We start from the raw sequence: 25,010 nt of genomic DNA, 5'->3' as shown, positions 1-25,010 counted from the left end.
GGTATTTTTTTTTTCTGTAGGTGTTGCTACGATATGATCCCTGTAAACATGTTAGTCTGGGCTTGTTTGTGTTGCATCAAAGTGTTGATGAGAGAGGCCAAAGTGGTGCTGTGGGAAAAAGCTTTGTGTTCTTATAAGAGGGACTATGTGGCTTTTATATTTCTGAAGGTCTCCTCAGCCTTGTGGAGCGTCTGAGCCGCTCCATGTTACGGGTGAGCACTAACCCAGAAAAACTCAGAACGATAAGGGAGAGAGCGATGAAGTGGTTTTGTCTGTTTTAACCTTAAGTAAAATGCAGTCAGAATTATGAAAATTAATCATAAAAACCTAGTTTTGTTTGGGTGCAGCAGTGCAAGAGCCCCTTCTGACTGCCTGCATACCTCCTGCAAAGGCGGGTGGATTAACTTCTTCAAATGGAGAATAGTTGCGTAATTGCCAGACAAATGACTTTGCTCATGTTGTTCACGTTGTAGATCTCTGAGAAAGCATTTGTGTACTTTAACATTACAAATTTTCATCCTGTTGTATTACTCTACTTTTAGAGAGGGCAAATGTCCTGTAGTGCCTCCCCATGAAATTCGCTATCTGTGTGAGGAAACAGCCGTTTCTGTTGGGGAACGGTCGTGGGGATGGGTAGGCCTCCGACAGTGCGGCGGAGGAGGATTGCGCCCAGCATCTGCCTGCCTCAGACAGGGTAAAACAAGCTCAGCCGTTTCCCTGCGTAAACATGTCCCAGGGATGAATGAGCACTAGCACTGCAGTTTCAAAACTAAAAAAAAAAAAGAGGGATTCTTAACCAAAACCAAATCTCCTCCTCCTCTACCTCCATGTGACTCCGTACATAATCCCGGGGCAGCCAGAGTACAGCGCGGCTCAGCCCTTATGTGCATGTTTCTTATTTCACTCTGGTCTGTTCCCCAAGTGTGTGGTTCTGTGGTTCCTGTCAGAGAGAGGGGAAGAGCAAAGAACGGTCATATTTGTTGGCTTGAGGAGGAAAAAAGTAAATCTTTCATTCATAGTACTTTGTTTATCTTGTAAACTGGCTCACAGTAATGGCTGCGCACTGGGTATAGTAAGATAAAATGACAGCATCTTAAATGCTGGCAACGTAGATATTGCTCAGGCAAGGCATGGAAAATCCAGGCTCCAAACTTGCACAGGAGGGAACACGTTAGAGGCTTTATCTTGGACATCTGTCAGATCGTAGGCTGCGGTACTGGCTCTAAAAGGAACGAGGTAAGTTTGTGGCACAGCAAAAAACCTAATGGCTTGCGCCTCTTTCCTTGCTGGTTAAGTTAGTCTAAAGAAGGCAGATTTTATCGTTTTCAGGGTCACTGCTTCAGGAATCCATTATCTGTGTGTTTACATCGCACTGAAAGAGGAAAGCAGACCGCAGTTGAAAGCACAGAAAGTGAGTTTTCCCTTGGTGGAATGCACTGGGTTGGCTTAAAAAAAAGTGCAGTGCTCCCCTTAAATGTCCTGCAATTTCCTCTAACAAAAGAAACGAAACACAGCAAATTCTCCTGCAGTTGTAAGGAGGGACTTAGCGGCTGACTATCCATCTGGTAGCTCCACATTCCCAGAGAAGGTAGAGGGGCTCGAAAAATCGTGCCATCAATGGTCTTGTTCAGGGTGGAGCTTAGGTACAGGAAACGTTTGAAAATATGCACTAGATATCCTGTGAAATGCTAAATAACCCTACAAACTGGTGTGTGTTGTAAAGGGAGTGGGTTAACTGTGCTGGCACAGAACATACCTGTCCTTGGATTAATGGCTCTTTGTTTGGAGAACATCTAAAAAGTCATTAATTTGGAATTACAAAATTCTGAGGTGATCTGAGTCCCCTTTCTAGAAAGCTGGGGCAAAAGTGCTGGTATTGTGTGGCACTGGGCATTGCCCAGTGCACCCAGCCTCAGACCCAGCAAGGGTGGCCCGAACAGATGTAATATTCTTAATTTAGAAATTTATCACAGTTTGCCTCTTTACCTGTGAAGATGTGCAAACAAACAAGAGCAAATAGGTTTCAAACCTCCTTCAGTCTCTAGTAAAAAGTACCTTTTGAAGCATTCCTGCCTTTTGATTTTTGTGTTTGCCTCCTTTATAAATGTTTCGCCCCTCTTGGCTCTGGGTCTTCAGCGCCAGCGTTGACACCATGCAGGGTTACTGTAGCCTCTGCTCATGTTCTTCCCACACTGAATTTGCCACTTGTTTTTCACACTCCTTGGAGCTTTCTTGTGAATCCACAGCTTTGTATGAGATTGTACTGTTCAGATCTAGGGCGGGGTGGGAGTTGTACTCAAAAAACGCACTTACGAGCATAGTGTTGTGCCTGCAATAGCAGAGAGCAAGTATTCAGGCCCTGCATGAAGCAGAAGTATTAATCAGCAGTGGTTGGAGGGTAGTGTTCTTTGGTCTTCTCCATCCTAAGGTGCAGGGCTAGGTTTGACACTGGCAGTTTCATGTGAGAAGAAGAGAGGAGCTAGCAGGCAAGCTGATTCTGCCCCAAAATGCTGGGGTCAAAGCAAGTTCGGATGGTAAGTGACCACTAGGCCTCCAACATTGCACTCCTTTAAATGCCACTGCTGTTCAGTTGGTGATGATGGCGGAGCTTTTAAAGCAGATTCTCCAGCCCTGTGTCACCAGCCTAAAGCAAGTTGTGGGACTACATGGAAGGGACCAGGCAGGTTCCTTCTGCACCTGGGAAGGGTCACCTTGCAGGATACCCCAGCTCTCATTTGCTGTGATGGGCAGGAGTCAAGCGGGATGTGGCAGAACACACTGCTAGGAGTGAATCAAGGCTGTCTTTGTGTCAAACCCTGAAGTCTTGTGCATGGTAATGCAAGTTTAACATAGTCCTTGTGAGAATGTCAGCATAGGCGTGGAGAGAAAAATGCTTTAGCAAGTTCTGTTTCCTTTTTTAAGTTTCGGTAAGTTCTTATTATGGTTAGTTCGCCCAGTGCTGGAATGATAAGTGAGAGATGGTATCAGTGCTTGCTATCATCTTAAACTTAGGTGTGGAGTTTTGGTTCTCATGGCCACTTGTTCAGTAGAAAGAGATCCTGTTCCAGGGCTGGAGTAGCATTCTGCAAGTAAAGACAGGACCCCAAAACTTGTTTGTGGAGAACCTGTTGCCATGTGGCTTACGCGCGGTATGTCATAGCAGAAGATGTGTCCTGCTCAGTCAAGGGAATTAAGTGAAAAGCAAACCAGGTAAGATACAAGCCGAGGCTGTCACCTGTGCTGCACTAACTTGGTGGGATCCTCTGGATTGGCTTGACGGGCTGTAGGAGCTGGCAGGAAGAGGTTAATGCAAGTCAGGAATTTGGAAGTAGATCCCTGCAGGTGTATCACCTTCCACAGCAAAGGCCATGGAGAGCCAGTGCCACAGAGAAACAGCTTTCATCACTGCCATCATTGCTGCTCACCAGCACCTTCCCAGCTGGTTAACAGGACAGTGTGGTATTTATTAACATTTCTGGCCTTCAGGAGCCCAGTGACTTTATCTGCTCCAGCAGTGTGATTGGAAAGTTGGGCCTCAGCTCTGAGGCTGTGCCCTGGGTGTGAAATTGCAAATGTAAACTCCTGGGGGCGGGGGGAGGTAGATTGGTGCTCCTGATAAACCCCCAGAGGAGAGGCAGCTTCCAGAGGAGCTCTGTGACCTACCCTGCTTTGTGGTACCTTTTGATTTTGTTTATTTTTTGAAATGTTGCATTCCACATTGCAAACTTCCCTCTCTTAGTGGGAGTCCAGTGTGTTTTAGTGACCAGGGCTTTTATTTCATTACTGCTTTTAAGCCACGTTAGGAAAAGTACAGTTCGCAAAACTTGGCACCTCATGTAGTGACCAGTGGTCTAAGCCTGTAGGAAAGGTGAGCTGTCTTTCCTGTCGAGGATGTTTAAGCCGGCTTTAGATCAGTTCTGAACTCTTGTTTCATGGGATGAAAGGCTGCCTGTGGCTACACAGCACAAGGAAACAAAATGGCATTGTATGGGTCTCTCAGGTGTCTGGGGCAACAAACCTTGCTCTGATAGCAGGGGAGCTCTTTGATCTGCAGTGATTCCAGTAGGTTTGGTCTGGGTTTCAGTTTGGCATAAAAAGACACATGCAGTTTCTATTCTTAAGTGCTCAGTGATAATCGGCTTCGATAATATAGGGATCAACATGCATAGATTGGTTCCCCTCCAGGCTGCAGGACACCCAGAAAATGTTCCTGGTTTCCTGTTCTGAAGCAGGGCTTCCCCACAGCTTTTCCTGCAAGAAAATCTTACCCCAAATCCCTGCCTGTGCTCAAGGATAAGCGGGGAGCTCCCAGTGTGAACTGACAAGTTTGGGAGCTCCTGAAGTGCTGTCCGCGCTGGGGCAGGGAGATCTGCTGCTGCACCCAGCATCCTCTGAAGTTGTGTGGGTGCCCTTTGAACTGACAGTTTCAACAGCTGCCTGTCTCCTTGCAAGATTTACCTTTTAAAGGATTTCAGTCTCTTGCGAGCTGTGACCTGCATAGCTACAGGCGGTGATTAGCAAACTGAAGGACATCCTACTTTGTCTACCAAATTGGTCACTGGCATTTCTTGTCATGGTAATTTCTCCTAAAGGTGGAATTTCATTCCAGATAAAATGTGTCTGGTTTACATGGAACTTTTTTGCTTGTTTTTCGTTTCCACCTTCTCAGATCCACTGAAGTTGCAAACGTATTCATGTATTTCTGGTAAATTTTGCTTGTTTTTCTGCTGTCTGCAACCATTCCAAAGCCAGCATGCGTCAAGGCATACTTCAGTCTGCTTTTGGTGAACACCCCAGCACCAGCCTGGTTGGAAGCGCTGGCTGATTTGCAGAGTTCTAAAGTGCTTTTTATGCAGTGTTTTGAATGTGCGTTTCTGGGCACTGATTTCAATGTGAAGATTCCCGCCGACATACCTGAAGGCTAGGCTCAGTTTTAGGGTCTTTTCATCATCAGAAACAAAGATGACAACTGAGTATTGGTAAAAGTCTTCTCTGGCTAAAAGTATTTAAAATATTCAGGTTATAAAAGTGATCGTCTCACCTAATTGAGTGTGTAATGAAGAGATTTAACTTGGAGGGGAATGACTGGTTAAGTGTTGTAGGGAACACGTCCAGGTTCTTCATTAAAACAGACATTTCTAGCAACTCACTTGCCATAGGACTCATGAACTTGACTGGTCCCATTTCTACTCTACACATCCCCTTGCAGCACAGAGCTGATGCAGAGTATCAGTGAGACAAGGCTACTCAGAGCTGCCTTCTCATTCTGCCCTTTCCAGAAGTAAAAGCCTACAATTACACCTCAGAAATTGTGGAATGGGACAGACACTGTCATTCATTCCTAGTCCTCAACAGTGCAGCCGGGACAGGGAATGTCCTTCCTTTGGGCATGGAGTGACAAGGTGAGTACAGTGTGAAGTGAAGGCCATGTTTTAGTGACCACGTGTTGTCTGTTAATTTTACGGCACATAAACTCTCTAACTTTGCCTCCACACTTCTTAAATTTTTTCCTAGGATGTATAGCAAACCCATGGAAGGAGGCTTTGCAGAAGGTTCTGGAATAGTTTTGTTTACGGAGGATAAACTTCAAGAGCAACCAGGACCTTTAAAAAGCCATTCAAAACTTTCACTTCCATTCTCTCTTAGTCATGATATTAAAAACAAAGCCCAAACAGACAAGCAGAAAACTAAGTACAAAACTAAATATGAGATTTTTGAGGAAAACTTAAGAGAAATTTCTTGGGAAAGACTTTATTTCTCACCTTTCAGGCTGAAAAGGAAGTCTGACATTACTTTGTATTTTTCCTGTTGTAAAGAGCTATTCAGAACAGTATGGCAACTCCATCCTTACCGCTGGATCAACTGTTGCCTTGGCTCGAGATCAAAAGAAGACACAGAAATTTCTCGTTATTCGAGAAGTGAACCAGATTTTGATAATCCTGTAGCCACTGAAGACAACAGTTTGTCCCAAATTCCTGCCTTTTCTTTCAAAAAACCTCTGAAATGTCTTTCCAGAAACGCACCTTTTCTGGTTATGGGCTTTGGTACCTGTGAAGGTACAGAGGGCAGGTAAAAAGAGCCCGGGGTCAGGTATTGTACCAGCAGTGCTGCAGTTGAGAAAGGAAACATTTAAACTGGATTTGGCTCCTCACTGAAATAACTGAAAATTCACAACTTGGAGCTGTTGCCTCTGGCTTTTTTATAGTCTGTGCTCCTGAGTTTCTGTTTAATGTTTGTAATACAAGCCTTTTTAAACTGTGTAAGAAACTTAAACAGAAATCCCTAGGCTCTGGAAGCTAATTTTGTTTAAAAAAGGGTGATTCTGAAGCACTTCATGTAGCTCTGAAATTGTGAAGTAAGCAAAGCTTGTAAGCAGATATTTTCCGTGGGGACAGTAAGGTGTTTTGAATACCCTAGGGGTGGTTTGTTGTTAGAGTTAGAACAGTAAAATGATTTGTGTGATGTTCGTAACTGGTGTGTAAATTCCTGTAGCTCTGGGAGTCTGGAAGTGCAGGCATCTGTGCAGCACAGGAGCCGGCCCTTTTGTGCTTCTGCATTGGATGTCTCAAATAAGCGAAATGCCACAGCCCATCCCGGTGTCTCGTAGATGTTCTGTCACCACGTAGGAGTAGATGCTTGAATCCAAATATTTTTCCTATCCAAGAGCCTGATTCAAATTGATTGTGGGTTTTGCCATTAACTTCTGTGGCAATAAAAAAGGCTATGGACAGAGATGAAAGCGGTGATAAAAAGCCAGAACAATGGTAGGCTTTCATTCCTGAGTTCTTTCTCAAATCTTTTTTGTCATTTCCCCCTTTTTCTTCATTTCTTTTGTCCTTCTGTTTTCTGTCGGACACATGATTTGACTATTCAAGTGGATGAAGTGCTACCTAAGCTAGGGGAGATGGTGAGAGAAATGAAATTAGAGATTTTCCATGTGATTCACAAAATCCCCACTCCCTGTTCCCGGGGCTAAACTACTCACCTGCAGTATCTTGGCACAGGACACAGGGTTTGGTAGGTGCACCCCTTCTGCTCAGAGTCTGAATTTCATGTAAGAATTCATCAAAAGAGTACTTGATTGCTGAGAGCTTTGAAGGTCTTTTTGTTCCCATTTAAGCTGAATTGGGAAGTATTAAATATCACCTATTAAGTAGCGGGGTATGGCAAAGACATTTTTTTCCCATATGTGAAAATAAATTATCTTCGTTGAATAGACAGGTTTGGGAAAGTTGTTAAGCCAGATACTGGGCATTAATCTCTGTTAAGTTTAAAAGCTACGGTGAAGGGGTTAGAATGAAGTAAATAAGGTGGTTTAGGATATACTTTGCTCTTCCCACAAGAAATGAAATCTGAGATTTCATTTGGAAATTTGTATCTGAGGACGGTAGGTAACAGTCCTTTTCCTGGTGGTGGTGTCTGAGGGAAATGATGTAATGACTCCAAACTTGAAGATTATTTTGGTATTAGGCAAACCCAACTCAAAGCAAGTCCTTTCAGAGTTAAGTGTCATTGGTGGAGAGAGTAAGAAACTCATGGATTACTCTGCATTCCGGCAGCTCTGCATTTCAGTACAAGGAGGAGGTGGTGGCCTGGCACGCAGAAGCAGAGGACATATGCCTGATGGAAACAGGGGTGCTTTGGGGAGAAGGGGGCCTTACTCTTAACTCTGCCTTGAGCACGTAATTTCATTCACATCCTGGACATATCTTGCACTCAAAGTAATTCTGGCCCTGCTGTCCTTTGTGGCAGCCTGAATGTAGTTGAGGGCGGCATGGGAGCCTAAAATACCACTTGCTGCTCCTAAAAATGCATACAGCTGAATCCCCGCATTTCTCTGAGGAGAACAGGCAGGAGGGATGGTGACCACTCATGCTTGTGACTTCTGATGTGGAATGCAAGGTCACAATGGCCAGAAGAGCCCAGTTAACACAAAAGACCTTGTACGCTTGCTGCTGGAACGAGGGTATCCCGGGCTGAGAGCCTCCTTTGTTGAGACAACTACTGTAGCCAAACTAATATTAACCGGTCACGGAGCTGTGTTGAATGCCTCACTGTTTCACTTAGAAAGAAGCTTAAAGAAAAAGGCCTTTCCTTTTTCGAGGGGAGCAGTACAGTCCAGCAGAGGTGCAGGCAGTCGCTGCAGCGTGCAGTGTCTAGGGGCTGCGTTCGTGGCTTTTCCAAGGTCTTGTAAAAGATCTGGCAATACCTTGTGAAAAAGCCACTTGGTAACTGGAAATGCAGGTAATTCCTTGTTCACTCAAGTTTGGTTTGATCCTAAAAAATAGGAACTAGAACTCTTGGAAGTTCAGGCCCAATTACATGCACATGACGAACTTAGATTGGACGGGGTCAGTTTTGAGTGTAATTGGTAGGACGTACAATCCTTTACTGCTTTTAGTAAAACTTTGTTAAGGGTGTTGGGTGGGGCAGGAAGTCACAAACAGGGCTTCTCACTTGAAAGGTTTGAATACTTCCTGTGTTAAATAGAAATACCATCCCAAACGATACTGCGCTGGAGTTGTATTTGTTGTCCCCCACAGAGACAGCAAACCTCTCTTCCTTGCATAGTGTCAGAATGGCCAGGTTTATGTTTCTGAGGATTGTTTGCCATTGGGGTTAGTTCCTTTAAGTTTTCTTGTCTGTTCTTAGTTCTATGGGAAGTGAGTTTTCTGATAGGATTACATACCAAGGGGATGGTGAAGAGACCATGGTCGCAGGGTTGCAGCACAGTGCTCTAATCACAAGCAAGGGGTGACCTTATGCCTGCAAAGATTAAATGAAACAATGCATTGTTACAAAGAGATTTAAGGGTTTATCTGAACAAAGTAAGTGCCGGCTGCCCAGATTTTTCTTGGGAAAAAACCCTATGGTTTAATAAAGATACTTAAATGAGCCAATGAGCTGCTCAGATAACTGAACCAAGGCAGCCCTGTTATAGGCGGTGAAACGACATCACGGTACAGCACGGAGGGATGCCCTCGTGAGATTTCATGTCTCTCAGTTCAGGCCTGCTCCTTCGTTCTTTGCAGATAACGACTCCTCTTTGGTCTTCTTCATGCTGATACTGTACGTTGGGTCCAGCCCTTGCCTTCCAAAACAAATCCAAACCCCCAAACTCCGGTTCTCTGTGTTCAGTTTGTCCAGACAGTGTTTCCGGGTTTTGAAAATGTGATGTAAAGTGAAAACACGGTGGTCTCATCTGTAATCACCTAATGTTTGCTTTGGGAAATAATTAATTCTGCAGTCTCTTCCCACAGTTATTTCCAGGGAAACCAGAATCACTCTGGTACAGAGTGAGTCCTTTTTTTCCGGGTGTGTTCTTCTCTTAGCTTTTACAGGTTGTCTGGCAATGCAGCGAAAGAGACTGCTCTGATATTGCGGATGTGACTGTACTTTGATTGCAGTTTAACATGAGTAATAGCCATTATGGGATGGCAGTCAAACAAGGCTCTGAATAAATAGGGGAGGCGTCTAGAGACATCAGATATTGGTTGTTCTGAACTCTTGACCTTTCTGTTATTCTCGTGCATGGGGAGCTTGTTGGTTGGAGTTGGCCTTGACTTTAAACGCTTGGTATGTCATGTTGTTTAAGCCAAAGTAATTCCTTGGGACCGCAGTGTCAGCACCCACAGTGCAGGCGGGTGCACCTACCTTACTCCCTGTGCCGAGGAGGCTGTGCTGTGCCCCTGTGTGCTGGAGGTGCTGAGAGAGGCTATGGGGTACATCACAGTTTTCTGATCAAGCGGATGAAACCGAACTGCATCGAGACTCTTGGGTATCAGGAACTGGTTTAGCTTTGACGATGGGAATGCTATTTGCTTTCTCAGAGGTGAATGGTACCCCCTTCCCCCTCTGCGGGGCGTGAGTTGCATTTCATCCTCATGGCCTCATCTGACAATGGGAAGGTATGCTTCATTTCTCGCTCAAGGAAGCTGTTTGAGAGAGTTGGCAATGCTCGTAGACAATTTCCCAAGTGTTCCCCGGGCGGCTGTCACTTTTACAGGTGCACTGATAATCCAGCAGCCTGTAATAGCAGGTTATGAGCTGGTTGCGTCTGGACATGATTGCTCAAAGCTGTTGCCTGGGTCCTTATGGAAGGAGCTGAGACGTGAAGGCTATGGTACGTTTTCCCGTAAACCTGCTGCTGATCACATATTGTTAAATCCTCTCTGTGTCGTTCCCCCCAAATAAATGTGTTACTAATGATGCCTGGTAGGGTATAGTACAGAAATCCCCATGGTACAAAGCTTTATTTACTGGAACATTTGCTTGTAACAGGCAAATCGCACTGATATTTGGCAGCATGTCCATGATAATGATGCTCTGTGCAACTTGAAAGATGCTCATGTATTCTCTGTGCCTGGGGCCGGCTGTGTTCCAGCCAGTTCCTCACTGCAGATACTTTTTTCCCTAAATAAAAGCAGTCATGGGTTGTCCTGGAGAACAGACACAGCTTAAAGACACCTAATGTGTAAAACCTTGAGCTGTGCATCATGTCCTGGCAGTGGCATCCTCCATAGGGATGGAGCACAATCCTGCACCAGCTGCCAAGAGCTGCTCTCTCTAGGGTGGGGATGGCAGCGCTGGGCCAGCACAGAGTAAAACAGCAGCTGAGAGGTCACTTTTCTCCCCCCCCTTTCCCCGAAACACCTAGAATGTCTGGTCTCAGGGTGGTGTTTCAGTGGGCTGGCTACGGGGCTGTCCTTTACCTCTCCTCCAGTATCCATCAGCATGGTGATTCCAGCCAGTTCCTAGTAGTTTGGGAATTACCTAATGCCAGACCACCTTTTGTTTTCTGTTCTAGGTAAGGCAGCTCTCCTTTCTGGCTCAGCTCCTGCTGCTGAGTTTTGAACACATTTCCCTGGCACCGCAGTCAGTGTGGGCATCATATCCAGAAGTGTGTTCATGAAGCTTTTTCCTGTGCCTGAATTGCTTGTGTATTTGAGCAAGGCTGAAGTGTGCCTGTGAGTTTGGAGACCTGAGAGTCATTGAGATGTCATGTCTCAGGCTTCTGAAACACACAAATGAGGCTCTCACACTGCAACCAGTGTAAGACCCATAAATACACGTGGATCTGATTGCCCATGAAGGTGTGTAAGATGGGCATAAGCACACACATGGTCTTGGTTTAGAGAGCCAGTTCACACCTGTAAGGTGTGAACCAATATCTGGAGTATTTTTTAATACTCTGTGGGTAACTTCAGCAGACACTGCACCTTTGTACCTAGGTATGCTCTTCAGTTTGCGCAGTCAGTGCATTGCACAATCCATGCAACTCACAAATCCACTTTTAAGACTAGAAAAACAAGTGATGTTTTGGAATGGAGGTGCACATTTAAGGAGCTCAGTGTATAACTTTACCTAGCTAATTCCTTCAAATTTGTGTCACCTTTTAAATCTCAGTGAGATCTTCCAAGGTTTCAAACAAAGGGGTTTTTTTCCTGGTGCTCCTTGGAAAGTTACTACACCAGCAGGAAACACTGTGCAGGAAAGGTTTCTTTTTTCCCCCCACTCTTGCATAATTCCAAAGGTTATAATGATTTTGCTTAAATATGCAACACTGTCCCACACCAGCAGATCAGTAAATGTCCTTTGCATTGGACTTGGACAGACCAGCAGGAAAATTCTGAGGTGAGGAATTAGAATATGTGTGCAGCTCATTCATACCTCACAAGTCCTAAGAAAGCAGGGGTGGCACGCCAGGAAAGATGTATTTGGTTTTATTTTTAATTATCAGATGGATTCCTTAAAAAAAGAACTTGAATATGCAGAGTGACGCACTGGAATGTGTGTGTTAGTTTATGCTGTGGTTCAGTTTTCTGGAGCTTTTCCTAAGCTAACAGGTGAAGTTACCAGTTCTGCCAGGCTCAAAAGACGCTACTCCGGGACTTCAGCTGGAGCTCTGTGTGATGGGTTTGCAGATTAGGACCAGAGAAGATTAGGGATTTTTCCTCTTAATTCTTCTTATTAGCAGTTTGCATCAAATCTCATTAAAATTCATTCATTTTTAAAACTCCCTTCTTGGAAATCACTGCATGTTGTGTATACTGTGGTTCCTTCAGTTTGAAAAGTAATTTTTATTGTAATCTACAATATTTGTATTGCTGTTTTTTCGCTCATCCTTTGGGATTTAGCTTAGGTTTCGGGCTTGCTGAGCCACAGCGTGGTTTACCTGCGGTGTTGCTGTGTTTATGTGGCGTACTGCGTCTGTCTCTACAATATAGTGTGCAATTAACAGTACTAAATTGTCGTGTGACCATGGAAACCAGATGAACTAAACACATTGTTCAGCAAGGCTCCGAAATCAACTATTATTAATCCCTGATCAACACAGTGGTTGTTTAAATACATGTTCTTCCATTTGAAATATTTCTGTGATAATGAAAATTGTAATTTAACAGCAATTAATTATAATGATAACATCTCTTAACACCACGATTTAATGCAGTCATCATAGATTTATTTATTTTCTATTCATGTTTTTCTGTCATTAGAGTGAAATTAAATTTAAACATGAAACCAACAAAGGTTTGTCATTTCTTTCATCTATTTTTCTTTCTGATTGCCAGGAGTTTTTTTAAGAAGCATGGTCAAAACATAGCACAGCTTTGACTTTTCTTTCCGCATAATGTCTCAACTTGTGTCTCAGATGAAGGAAGAAATCCCACAGCTCTCAGAAATCCCTCAGTAGGATTCCACAGCAGTACTGGCAGTTCAGTCTTCTGGCCTAGTCTTTCTTGAGCTCTTCTCTTAGAACCGTGGGGTACTTTAGGTGGGAAGAAGAGTTTATTTAGTCCAATGCACCTGCTCAGGGCAGGGTCAGCTGCAGCGTTAGGTCAGGTCTGTAAAGATGGGTTTCTGCACCCATTATTCTACCTTGGTGGTGAGTGCCAAGTGCTGATGCCCAGCCCTTACTGACTCATCTCTGCTTAACAGTTGCCATTTCGTATTTCCAAATACCTAGATAAGGAGGTTCCCAGTCTGGTCACACAGTTGGATTGCAGAAATAGCAGATTGCTGGTAGTCTTGTGTGAGAACTGCATTACGTGGAGCTGCAAAGAGGGAGGAGTGCTGAACGGAGAGAACAGCAGAAATCATAAAACCCAAACCACCCACCTCCTTCCTACTTTTGTTTTTCCTCCTGCAGGCAAGTGGGCATCCACTGTAAAACTCTTTCGTTCTGTTGGGTTTGCTGAGTACAGGAAGAAATGTGTCCACTGCCTTCTGTAGTGGAGTACCTGGCAAGTTCTCTACCTGTGCCCAGCCCTGCCTTCACCCCTGCCAACAGACAGTGGTTTGGGCAAGAATGGAAATTCTTTCCCCTTCCAAAAAACCCCTGGCACTTCCCTGCATTATGCTCATGTTTTTTAAAGGAAACTCCAAAGACCCCACAGGATTGTGTGTACTTGAAATAGTGCAGTGACCTCAGGTTTTCATTGTTCTTCTGTGGGAATTTTGCAGTCAGTGTCCTGGGACAGGCCGATGCTTTTTCCATGCTCCTTTTCATTAAGTGATTTGTCTGTTACGTGAAGGGAAAACCCGAGTAGTCAAATCAGCTATAAGGTGTTTGTGTCCTCCTGCATTAAATGCTGACAGCACTGAGGTATTTTTCACACTCTTTTTAAAAGGAGGACCATTGAACTCCATCCTGCAGGTTCATTAGGACACCAAGTTACTCCTTTATTCTACTGTACTTCAGCTATTTTGCTGTAAAAATCAGTTTTATAATATCTTTCTCCAAATACGTTTTGGAGATGAGGCAGCCATCCGCTTGAGTGTTCTACACGTGGTCTCCCATAATGTGAGTGGTGCTGTTGAAGCCAGGGCAGGAGATGCTATGTAAAGCTGAAGATGGGTGCAGTGTTCCCAAGAGCAGCACCTAGAAGTGCTAAACCATTTTAATCATCCACTAGAAAGGTGGTATTTCTGTTGCTGGTTTGCATTTCATAGGGAAAACCGAGCGGTCAGCTGGTAGCCTGGGGTACCAGGAAAAGACCTGAATGGTTAATGTTTATGAAACGTGCTGTTTTCCTTTGTGGGGAGCTGGTCATGATGTGGGAAATATTTATACCATTTTGCCTTCCAGTTTTTATGAAGTTAAATAGTTTGCATAGCTTGCACCAATGTAGAGAGGGCTGAGCACATGTTCTCTCTAGATATGCTTAAATAGGTAATTTTTGTCCTCTGAATTAAAAACCCCAACCTAGTCTGAGTCCTTCCACCAGTTTAATCTGTTAAACCCAGATGATTTTTATGCTTTATTTCTTTGACATGGAGACTTTACGGGAACTTTTGTAGATGAACATCATCATTCTACATGAATCCAAAGCTGCCTTTCAGGAGGTTTATTTTTGTATTGCTGATACTGAAATGCCATAAAGTCTGTGTAAAAATAAAGACAATGAAAGGACCTGCCCTTCCACACCCAGTAGAGCTTGGCTGGCGACCGGACATTGTTCTGTGCATCATTTCATTGTGCGAGTGAGGTTTAGTGACATCAAAGAGAGAAAGCAGCAGAATTGTTTTTTCCACATGCTGCATTGTGTAGCTTTCCCTTTTGTCTTTTCAGAGCGGTTTCAGCAGTGAAAGTAGTCACATGCTGTAACGTTTAGTAAAGAAGGGTAGATATTTAATGGGATTTAGAAGCTATCCAGTGCTTCCTAGTAAGAGAGACTGGATTGCTGAACACAGCCCTGACTTCTGAACAATGGTCTGTGTGCAATTGAGTAGGGGGAGCAGCAAGGATTTTGCTTCTCATGAAAACCACCAGCTAAAACCAGCACAAACCAAATCATCTTGTTGCTTTGTCATCTTTCACATTTGCATTCAAGTTCTTGTCTAAGTCATGTTCAGGCATGTAAAAGCTTTGGCGCAGTCTCACCATTTTGGTGGGGAAGCCACACTACAGATTATTTTGTGCCATAAAATAACAAGTAAGTGGGTCAGAGCTGCTGGTAGCCCCCACCCTGCCTCTGAGCCTGCAACCCTTGGTTTGGACAGGAAACGTGAGGACTGGGAGCCACCAGCATTGTCCTTTCCTCACAGTGCTGCTAGGATGGTGAGCAGCAGAGCTCTTGCTTGGTCCCATCAGAGCTGCTAAGGGGTCTGCGTACTGACCTTGCGTCCAGCTACAGTGGTGTTGTGTTGTACAAGCCTCTGCTCAAGGCTGTTAGACCCGTGTGAGAGTTACATCATGTTTGGTATTGGTCTTCTGTTCCTCTAACAAATGGTGATGATTATTGCAGTGCATGCCTTCATGGTGTTTCCTGATAAAATCCTTCTTGATGGCAATATTCCGGTCCCAACAGCTGATCTGCCATTCTCTTGGGCATCTTTCTCAACTGAGAAACTTCCAAGCACGTCTGGAATTTGTGAAACTGAGTATTTGGCTATTTACTTCCATATCCTCACATCTAGGAGAGAACATGGAGTGATACCCAGTGCCCTGCAAGCCTGCAGCAATGGGAGTGTTGTCCTGTGAAAGGAAGCTCTGTTGTTGCTGCATGGGTAACCTAGGCTATGATCCGGGGAATCTGGGAAGCTGTGGATATTGGATATCAGCAAAAGTGGTGTGCCTGGAGCTGCGCTCAGCTGGTCTCTGTGTCAGTGCATTTAGCAGCGTGTGCAGGGCACACTGGCTGGCTTAGTTGCTATAGTGAAAAAGTAATAATTTTAAGATGAAAAAATTACTTTTAACATGGAAATCCAGAAAAGACTAAAATCTGCCAGAGGCAGAGCTTTTGGAGATAGGGATTTACAGTCATCCTTAATTTGCTTTGCAGGATCTGCAGGCATCTGCAGGCATTGACAGTGCATAGAGCAAGCTGCTTGTCAGGGAGGTCTTGATGGCTGTCGAGGCTGCACTCTCCCATGGTCCCCTTGTACACATGGAAAAGCCCTATTGCTCCTTTCAGCTTCCCTTTTGTGCTGCAATTTCAGTTTTCTTCAGTTGCATTTTAGGTCCTTTTGAGAGCACCCCCTTTGATGTTTACCTGATGGGGTGCAAGGTCTTGGCCGCATACTCACAGTCCCTCTGCCTGCCCTGGGCTGGCAGCCTGTGCCAAACATTCCATTTGCAATGGATTCAAGGTCAGTTTGTTCAAAATGTGGTGTGACCAGCATGGAAGGGAGCAGATCCTCATCGGGCTGTTTTTAGAAAGCGGGCGGCCACAGAGGTGGGTAACCTAGCCCCAGCAGCAGTTAGTGTTAAGGGGCCAGGGCAGACAGCGCTTCCTGGCATGCGGGAGTAGCAAAGGGGTCATGGGGCCCATGTTGCTCTCAGCCGGCTCCTGAGGCCGTGTGTTTCCCAGGGTGGTTATTAAGACAGTTTCTCCATTATTCTGGCACAGCCTTATTGAGTTCACTCAGTGGAGTTAAGCATGCGACAGAGGGAGGGTGGTGTGTGCAACCCCCTCCTGCTGTCCTGCGCTGGGCAAACAGCGGCTGACACTCCTGGCTCCGGGCTTTCAGAAAGTTAACTGCAGTTTTGTTAGGCTTTTTTCTCATCCAATTAGTAGAGGAAGAAATTGCTGTCCTCCAATGGGAGAGGGACTAGATGTCTGCTTGTGATCCTGTCCAGCCCCAGTTTACACAAATTTCAGTGTACAAACCCCAGTTTATTTACTAAACTCCTAAACAAAGTCAGCCCTTGATTTATGACAATCACAGGTAGCTAATAGTACTGTCACAGGGGTTTCCGTATAAAGGAAATTTCCTTCCCAGTGTTGCTTGAAGATAAGTTGAACTCTCTATTATCAATACCGCTGTTGGAGCGGCTTCCGTTTCCCTGCTGTGCATGTTTTGCATGTTGCGCATTTCTCTTTACCCTTGGGAAACAAATGTTTTCACAAGCTGTAGGACACTCGGAGCTCCACCCACATCCTCCAGTTTTAATTAATCTTCAAAATCTAAAATTCTGGTTTTGAAAGTATGAAGGACGTTTGTCAAAATGATCATGAGATTTGTAAGTAACGCTTTGGGTCCTGTCCCTGATGTTAACTCCCTGATGTCATCACTCAGGGACCCACCTGGCCCTTGGCGTGTAGGTTTTTACACAGCACTGCATGTTAAAGACAGTCATGGTTGTGTGCTTAGTTGAATTGCTGGAGCTCCACGGACCACTTCTCTGTGTGTATGCTTCTTTCTCTGAAGCATATAACCAAAACTTACCGGTTTTAATTCTGCATTTGTTTTAACCCGAAACCCCAGAGCAGAAAAATACATTTTATCAGTTTGAAAGGGTTGGTAAAAGCATTGCAAAAACCTGCTGTCGTTGTGAAACACTGTGTGGAAACATAACCAGGAGAGGTTTTAACATGACCAGCCCTAGTCGCACAGCTTTCAAAACAGGCCTGTTTTGCTTTCTCACATTGTGGGTGTGCAAGAGGAGTTAAGCAGTGCGGTAAGAACGGCCGTGCCTTCTCCCTTCTGGGGTTTCTGTGGCTAATAGTGTCAGCGGGAATTAGAGAGCTGTGCTCCCCTGTGCCAAGACCATGATAAAGAGTGGCCTTCCTGGGTGACCGGCCCATTAGGAGACTGAAAGAGCTGCTGTGTCTCCCCGGTGGCATTTCTCTGAGATAAGTTGCTGGTTGTCCCCAAAAGCTGGCAACGAGCTGGTGGGGGCCTGGCTCTTGTGCGGTCCTGCAGGGTTTTCCCACGGGGGTGGAGGCAGCGCTCGGGCAGCCCAGGATCTCACTGGCTTTGGCTGTTCTTGCTGTGAATCAGAGTAAAAGAGGAGAGACAGGAAGAAAACGAAAAGCTGTTAAGGTCTACAGCAGCAAAGTTGCTCAGATGCAACGCTGAAGAGCTGGCAGTAGGCTCAGTGTGTGGAGATAGTGCCCACAGCATCAGAGCTGAGTTCTCAGTAGAGATTTTCATGCTATTTTTAACCAGTGGGGTGAGCAGAGAGGACAATGATGCAGAGGATGGGTGGGGATCAGGTGAGAGGAGGGAACCCGAGAGTGAGCACAGGGCGGGTGCAGAGGTGAGGAGCCCAAAAACCCCCAGTCTCTTGTGGTAAACAGGAAACTGAGGACCACAGAGACCAAGAGAGAGGATATGGGAAGGCAGAAGGGGAGAGGCGTCAGTTGCGTTTGAGCTTGACGAAGGAAAGCATGTGTAACTGCAGCAAGCATCAGCTACCGAAGCACAGAGGTCCTCCAGCAACGAGAGCCTGTAGGCTGTTTCCAGCCACTCCCAGGCTGATAATTTGGTGCACTTCAGGGTGCTGAGGCAACACAGGAGAGTAACTGTCACCAGAACTTTCTCAGGCTTTTCCCTCTGAATCCCCACTCCCTGAAGAACACACTTGCACATCCTTTTTTAGGCCCAGCAGTGGCAGTGGGACGGGGAAGCTCTTTTGGGAAAGTGACCTCTGGCCCATGTCAGCGCTGCCTATGGGAGGGACCCTTCTGCTCCTCCTGAAAGGGGTGCCTGGCACTGCCCAATCTGTTGGCTTCCTTTGACTTGGTCTGAATGACAGATAATCCTAAACTGGTGTCAGGATCCTGTGCATCCATATTTCCCTTTGTAATGAATGATGGAACCACAGGGATCTCTGAACGTTGTGCTTCTGTATGGAGACTGCGGTGACAAATAAGCAAACTTATGAGCTGCATGGGGGCCTGTCCAAGCTGCTGAGGGAAGCAGCAGTCATTTCTGTTGAAATTTTCTTTAAAAAGCACCAAGTATTGCAAGGGTTTTATTCTGTGACTCATTTCAAGAAAATCCTTCAACTGAAAGCATGCCTCCCGAGACCAGCAGATACACAGATATAGCCCTCCCTGGAGCTCGCTATAAATAGTTCATTAAGTGTATTTTTAAGGTTAGCAGGGGCTGTATTTAAGTCATTACTTGGGTAGACAGCGATTTTTTCGCTCCTCAGATGCATTGGCTTCGATTTTTTCGCTCCTCAGATGCATTGGCTTTTTTCTTCTTCAGTCCAGGATTGAACAAGCTAGGTTGTTACTCCACTGGCACGAATTGCAACACAGGAGACGCTGCAGCTTTTGCCTGCAGAGATAATATTTATTTTTCTCCTCTTGCCTGGCTGTGACAAGGGTTGGGCTTTCTAAGCGTCTGGATGTTCTGTTCGCACCGGGCTTGTTAGCGATGGGCAGTGGGGGCCGGTGCTGCTGATGCTGTGATGTTCTGGCGGTAAAGGGCATGTGTGCATCATGCGGTGTTGGCAGCGTATGGTGGGGGGCAGAGGTTTGGGCAGCTGGGGGCACGTGCTGCTGCCTGTGAGAAACCGCAGTTGGCTTCTCTCAGCCTGCTGGAAAGCAAGATGCAGTATTGCTCATTTTTCTGTTCGCTTCCTCTGCCATAGCCTTGTACAGAGGGAGGACATGGGAGTAATGCAGCTTGTCAGTTCATTGACAGCGTATCGCTGGTTTATCACAACACCCATCTTTTGTGTGGTCCCAAGTCCCATTTTCTAAATTTTGGATGTTACAGGTGGGTGAAAGCTGTTCCAAACGGGACTATTTTGTTTGCATCCTGCCTCCTGGTCAGGTAGCAAAAACTTCAGACGCACCTGGGTGGAACAGAAATCTTAAGGTGGAGTTTATCTCATTGGGCAAATGGCTACTGAAGTGCTGGTCTGCTCTCCCACTCCTCTCTGGTTCCTTCACTTTCTTACCATTCAACTGTAGGATTGATTTTCTGCCTTTTAAATTTTTTTTCCTTGTTTCCTGACTTTGTCTTCTTCAGCCTTGACTTCCTTGTTGTTCCTTGCCACCAAGGTGAGGGTTTCGCTGCTGTCTCTAAGGTCCTGTGGGCGTGGAGGCTGTAACTGGTTCTGAGGGTGCTGGGATCGTGCCCCACCACGCTGCGCTGCCAGGAATGGAGCATGGCCTGCCTTTCGAAGGGCAGCATCCGCTGAAACCCCGGCTAGTCAGAAACTCCTGTGCTGTCGCTAACGTTTTTAGTGTTTCAAACAACATATTCAAGAGTTTTTCAGAGCTGGACATGACATTTTGGTTTAGGATTTACCAGTCTTCCTGTCCTGCTTCTGAACATGCTAGTGCTTTAAAAAGACTGCTGGGAGGCGTAGGTGCTGAGCTGCTTGGTAAAGCAGAGTGCTTTCACTCCTGTGTCTAATTACAGACTCAGGAGCCCAGGTTGGAGCACCTGTGTTTTGACAAATTTGGTCTGTGGTAGTTCCCAGCTCAGTGAAATGACTTCTACCTAACAAGGAAGGGCTTCATCCAAAGCTCTTTGCAAAAGAATTTAGTCATGAAGATGTAGAATGTTTTCTGTCTGAGTTTTCCCCATTCAGCAGATAGCTGTTTAAGAGTTTCTGAATAGATGTGGACTGTAGTGAGCCTGTGCATTTAGAGAGTTCTTGTAGCTGGTGTTTTTGTATATAAACACTGGTGAGAGACTCTAGGAAGGGAAGGCGGAAAAAAAATATTTTTCTATGGCGTTAAATAAATGTAAGTCTCCTTCAACCATGTGGGTATGGAAATATTCATCTTGACATTGTATAAATACAGTTACACGTGTTGAATCTGCAAATAAATACTGAAATGAGAAGGGGGAGAAAAGAAATGGGAAGGGTTGGTCTCCGCTCTCCTTTATACCTAGTTAGACCAAAGTGAATAGAACAGAATCAAACTTCTGTTCAGGAGTGGAAGTTGGTATCCAGTGGTGGAAGATAACTCTTGATCAATTTAGATTGATTACTTTTGCTTTACTTTTACACAGTAGCTCTACAACAGACCTCTTCGCACCTTGAGGAGGCCACTTATCCAGACACCGAGTCTGCTATCTGTGCTTCAGGTTTATCCCATAGATGGTAACTCAGAAAAATTCCCATGACATTAGGAAAATTCCCAGTAGGGTTCCTGTTGACATGAGGAAATGCCTTAAAATAGGAAAAAAGATGGCTTTTCAGGGAGAAGTCTCGATTTCCTCAATGATTCTGCTAAGCCAACAAGCCATACTTCTAATTTAATTTATTAGATGTGTTTGAGCATCACATTAGTTCTGTGAACAGTGGTTTACTTTGAGTAATGCTGTATTGTTTTCCTAACAGATGAACGTGAGGCAGTCCAGAAGAAGACTTTCACAAAGTGGGTTAATTCCCACTTGGCACGTGTGTCATGCAGAATTACAGACCTGTACACCGACCTTCGCGATGGAAGAATGCTCATCAAACTCCTGGAGGTGCTTTCAGGAGAGAGACTTGTAAGTACTTATTAATATTCACTGTGGGTATGTTGGTTTGGTTTTGGGTGGAGCTTTTTAGTGAATTTTTGCCTCAGCAGACCTGTAGTAAAACTGAGCACTGAAAGTTCAGCACTGCTGCAAATGTCTTTTTAAGTATTAAAGAAAAGGAGTTGTTACTTCAGCTGGATCCAGACACCATTAAAATATCTCCCTACTGGTTTCGGTGGGAATCAAAGGAATTCCCCTGCAAAGGTTCCTTGCTGGTGAGATGCTGAGCGCTTCCAGCAGCATACTGCCTGCTCCTGAATCCGATAGAGGCAGAGCACTGAGTGTTCTCCAGTCCTTTAGACTGTCTTGGTAGCAGAGCATTGGATGTGCTCTGGAATGTTCCCGGGCGCTGTGGCCAGCTGGCCTGTTTCTGTGCTAGTAAACACAGCCGTGGGGTGCAGGTGGCTGTGTGCGGGCTGCCTGCCGGCCTGTGGCCTAAACCAGCCCTTCTCCCTTCCCTGCAGCACGCTGCGGGCTCATGGAGAGGGCCAAGTCCACCCTGGGAAGCATTGCAACAGCTCCAGCTGTGGTGTTAATTTTACCCCGCTGCTCAGGAATGCTCCTGGGTGTATTTGATTTTACTAACATAGAGCTGGCTTGGGTTTTCTTACTTGGAGGAATATCTAAAATGAATAAAAATAAATGGGGCAAACTCTTTCTTTGGGTGTGCTCTGAGACCCCGCTTGATACCAGCTTGAGGGAGGGGTGAGTAAGAAAACCCTGTAGTGAAAAACGCAGCTGTGTTGACAGGAAAACTGGGTATCAGGAAATGACTGGGTATCAGTTTTTCATTCTGTTCCTTAAATGATGACTGTGCTCTTAACTACCTGATTTAAAGCAATCTTTTCAAAGAAATACGGGTCTTTAGCTAAGACCTAAGGCTACATGAGGATGTGACTGTGTAATTGCTTGTCATCAAGCACTCCTATTAATGGAAGCTCCATGGCTTAAGACTCTGGTTAATGAGTTGAACATATGGCCCACAGTGTAGTGTCTGTAGCATAAGGCGGCAGAGGGAGATTTCTAAGTCCGTCTTTGAGGCAAAGGAAACTCAGACTTGCATAGAAATACCGTGTGTGGATGGAGGTAAGTGATCTCAGTGTTTGTCAACTACAGTTTGCTCAAAACACATTTCTCTCTGTGCCGAATGATTTACTGTGGTGAGGTATTAGGTTTGACGTGTTCCCTGCGGGTAGCAGATGTTACTTGTGCAGGAATAACCGAGGCCAACATGCCCCATTATTTGAGGATTCAGATAGCTAGCATGACACCTCTGTTTAAATCTTCCTACCTGCCTGCCAGGATTTTAGTGTCAGCCAGCAGCAGTGAGGCTCAGACTGCTGGTGTACACGTGCTGTGTGATTCACTTACATTCCTTGCTCCAGGTTTTGAAAAATGCAAACAGAGCTTACGCAGCGGTTTGAGTGGGGAGGGTGCAGGAGCCACCCCGTGAGAATGCTGGATCTGCACTTGCATCATCGTTTGCGTATCGCATTGGCAGCTGTCTGCTCCACCACAAATTCCTTCTGTAGCTTCCTTATCTCAGGATGGAGGACAGCAGTCTCTGTTTGAACAGTACATTCCACCACACCTTCCTCTGCAAACAAAAATACAGATAACGCAATGCACTAAACCTTGAGACAATTACACACACCGAAAATATTCCAGGAGGATTGGCACGTAACATCCACTTGCTGATGTTCTCCAGCCTTTTGGAATTAATTTTAGCCAGTGTTGGTTAGGTTCTGCCATCTCCATGACGCCTAAGCAGAAATCTAAAGGCAGTGTCTTAAGCAGAAAGCTTAAAATCAAGACAAGAAGCATCACATGGTAAGGAAGCAATAGGCAAATGCAGACACTAGATAGTTATTTTAACACGGTGTGTTTACTGATGTGGTAGAACAAACAGGAATGGTTTTCTCACTTTTGAAACTGGGATTCAGGTGCTGGGGCTGGACCCATATACCTGCAGAGCAGGGTCCAGGATGTTGGATACTGCTCAGAGAGGCAGGAGTGCTCCTTGCCCACTGTAAGACCTCCAGCCTCATTTGCACAAACCCTGAATTTGTCAAAAGCTGTTGTGATTTTTGATGATGAAAACCCAGAGTACTTGAAGGTGGGTTCGAAAAACTCAAAATGAGAGCATGCAGTAAGGGCAACATAGGCGTCTCCCTGTCTTTGGTCAGCTTGATTCCTAATCCTAGTGTTTAGTCCAGACCTTACTACATAAGGTCCTCTGTACAGCACAGCGTTTGGAAAGAAATGGATAGCATGCACTAGTCTCACTGAGCAAAGCAGGAAAGAATCTAGCCAGTATGAAAGGACAGTTGTAATTTTGTTTGCACACTCTATTAACCCACTTTTCCCAAACACAAAAGCAAAGCTGAGAATTGTTTTCAGCATAAAATGAAGCATTTAGCTCAGTTTCTTCCATAACTATGTAAAGGATTAGCAGATTCCTTACAATTCCTGGATGCTCAAAGGTCAAACTCTTTCAGCAGATCCTCTGTAGTAAGTTCTGTCTTGTTTTCTGTTGGAAAAGGGAAGAGTTTTACAGAAAGCATTTTCCTAGCAATGTGTATGTGAAGACTCTGAGTTCAGGTAGATGGAACCAAGGATGCATTCAGTGTCCTTTCTTTCCCTCTGGTAGTTGCTGGACCTCTGTTAGCCCCAGAGAAGGCAAAAGCTGTGGCTTCTCTTGATGCTGTGCAGGAGAGTGTGGTGAGTGCAGCCACACCTCGTACAAACCAGCCTCTTCCTCTTCTCGTTGCAGAGCAGTGTGTTAAATCGTAAGGCCTGCCTGCATGGGGGCACAGAAAAATTGAATCTTCTGTCTTCTCAGGGTGCCTGACACTTCTTTTTGGCCAGGTGATGTGGTTGTTCTACGCAGAAGTTCGAAGGGCCTTCTCAGGCCGTTCATGAGTCACAGTTTGAGCAGCCCTAGGTGACACTAAAAGCTGTTAAGAGTCCCACTGGGGAATTTCTGAGCCAGAAAGTGCTGGAAATGTTAGAAAAATATGTCAGCTCACTCCTACTATAACAGAGCAGGGTCCTGTTAGGGTTCAGCGTGTGCACTCTGCTCCTTCACGTACAGTTGTTGTAGGAGAAAAAAGGCCTGCCAGTAACGTGAAGGCTGCATTTCCCAGGTGTTAATCGAAGATCATATTATTCCTCTCCTGCCTCAAGAGCAGCCTTTTTACCTGTATTTTGCAGGATTAAATTAAACCTGCAGTCCACTTTACCCCGCTCCTGGGGTGGTACCAGCAAAAGGATGGATCCCAGATTGACCCTTCATTGAGGGATCTCCGGTTGGCTTCAGCATAACCTTGCTCTTGCTCCCACTCACACTATGACTCTCCACCCTCTACTGGGAGTCTGAAGGGCCTGTGATGCCTGCATTGGGCGTACGTGCAAGTTGTTCCTCTTCAGAGGGACTTTCATACCTGAAAACAGCAGCAGGGTCCTGGCAATTTTTGCCCGTGCTGGGAGTTGTGGCTTCACTTTCTCTGCATCGTTACCCATCCTTTGGAGGAGAACTGTGCTGACTGAAAGTTGAAGCGAAACTAATGATCTCAGGGGGTTATGTGTCCTGAAGGACATCTTTCTAGCAAGCATTTCATCGTTATGGCATGCTGTTACAGAGGCTGCTGTTTCTAAGGACTGTAACATGGCTCCAGCTGAAACGCTTCCCCTCGCAGTCTGAGGCGAGGATTTTGCCTGAGCTGTTTCCATGGCCAGTTAATTATGTGCACTGCAGAAGACAAGGAAATTATGTCAATTAGTGGTTT

The 25,010-nt window shown here is 45.3% G+C and overlaps 1 protein-coding gene across 1 annotated transcript in view; it reads left to right on the top strand.

Moving 5' to 3' along the window:
* SPTBN1 (spectrin beta, non-erythrocytic 1) overlaps positions 1–25,010 on the top strand; it is a 72,814-nt gene that overhangs the window by 175 nt on the left and 47,629 nt on the right. The window contains exon 2 of the mRNA XM_084262558.1: positions 21,041–21,192. Within this exon, the coding sequence (XP_084118684.1) occupies positions 21,041–21,192 (152 nt within the window). The remainder of the gene's footprint in view (positions 1–21,040; positions 21,193–25,010) is intronic.

This window comes from Gallinula chloropus, assembly GCF_964237585.1.
Source record: "Gallinula chloropus genome assembly, chromosome: 3".
NCBI lineage: Eukaryota > Metazoa > Chordata > Aves > Gruiformes > Rallidae > Gallinula > Gallinula chloropus.
This window is presented reverse-complemented; position numbering and strand designations above follow the sequence as displayed.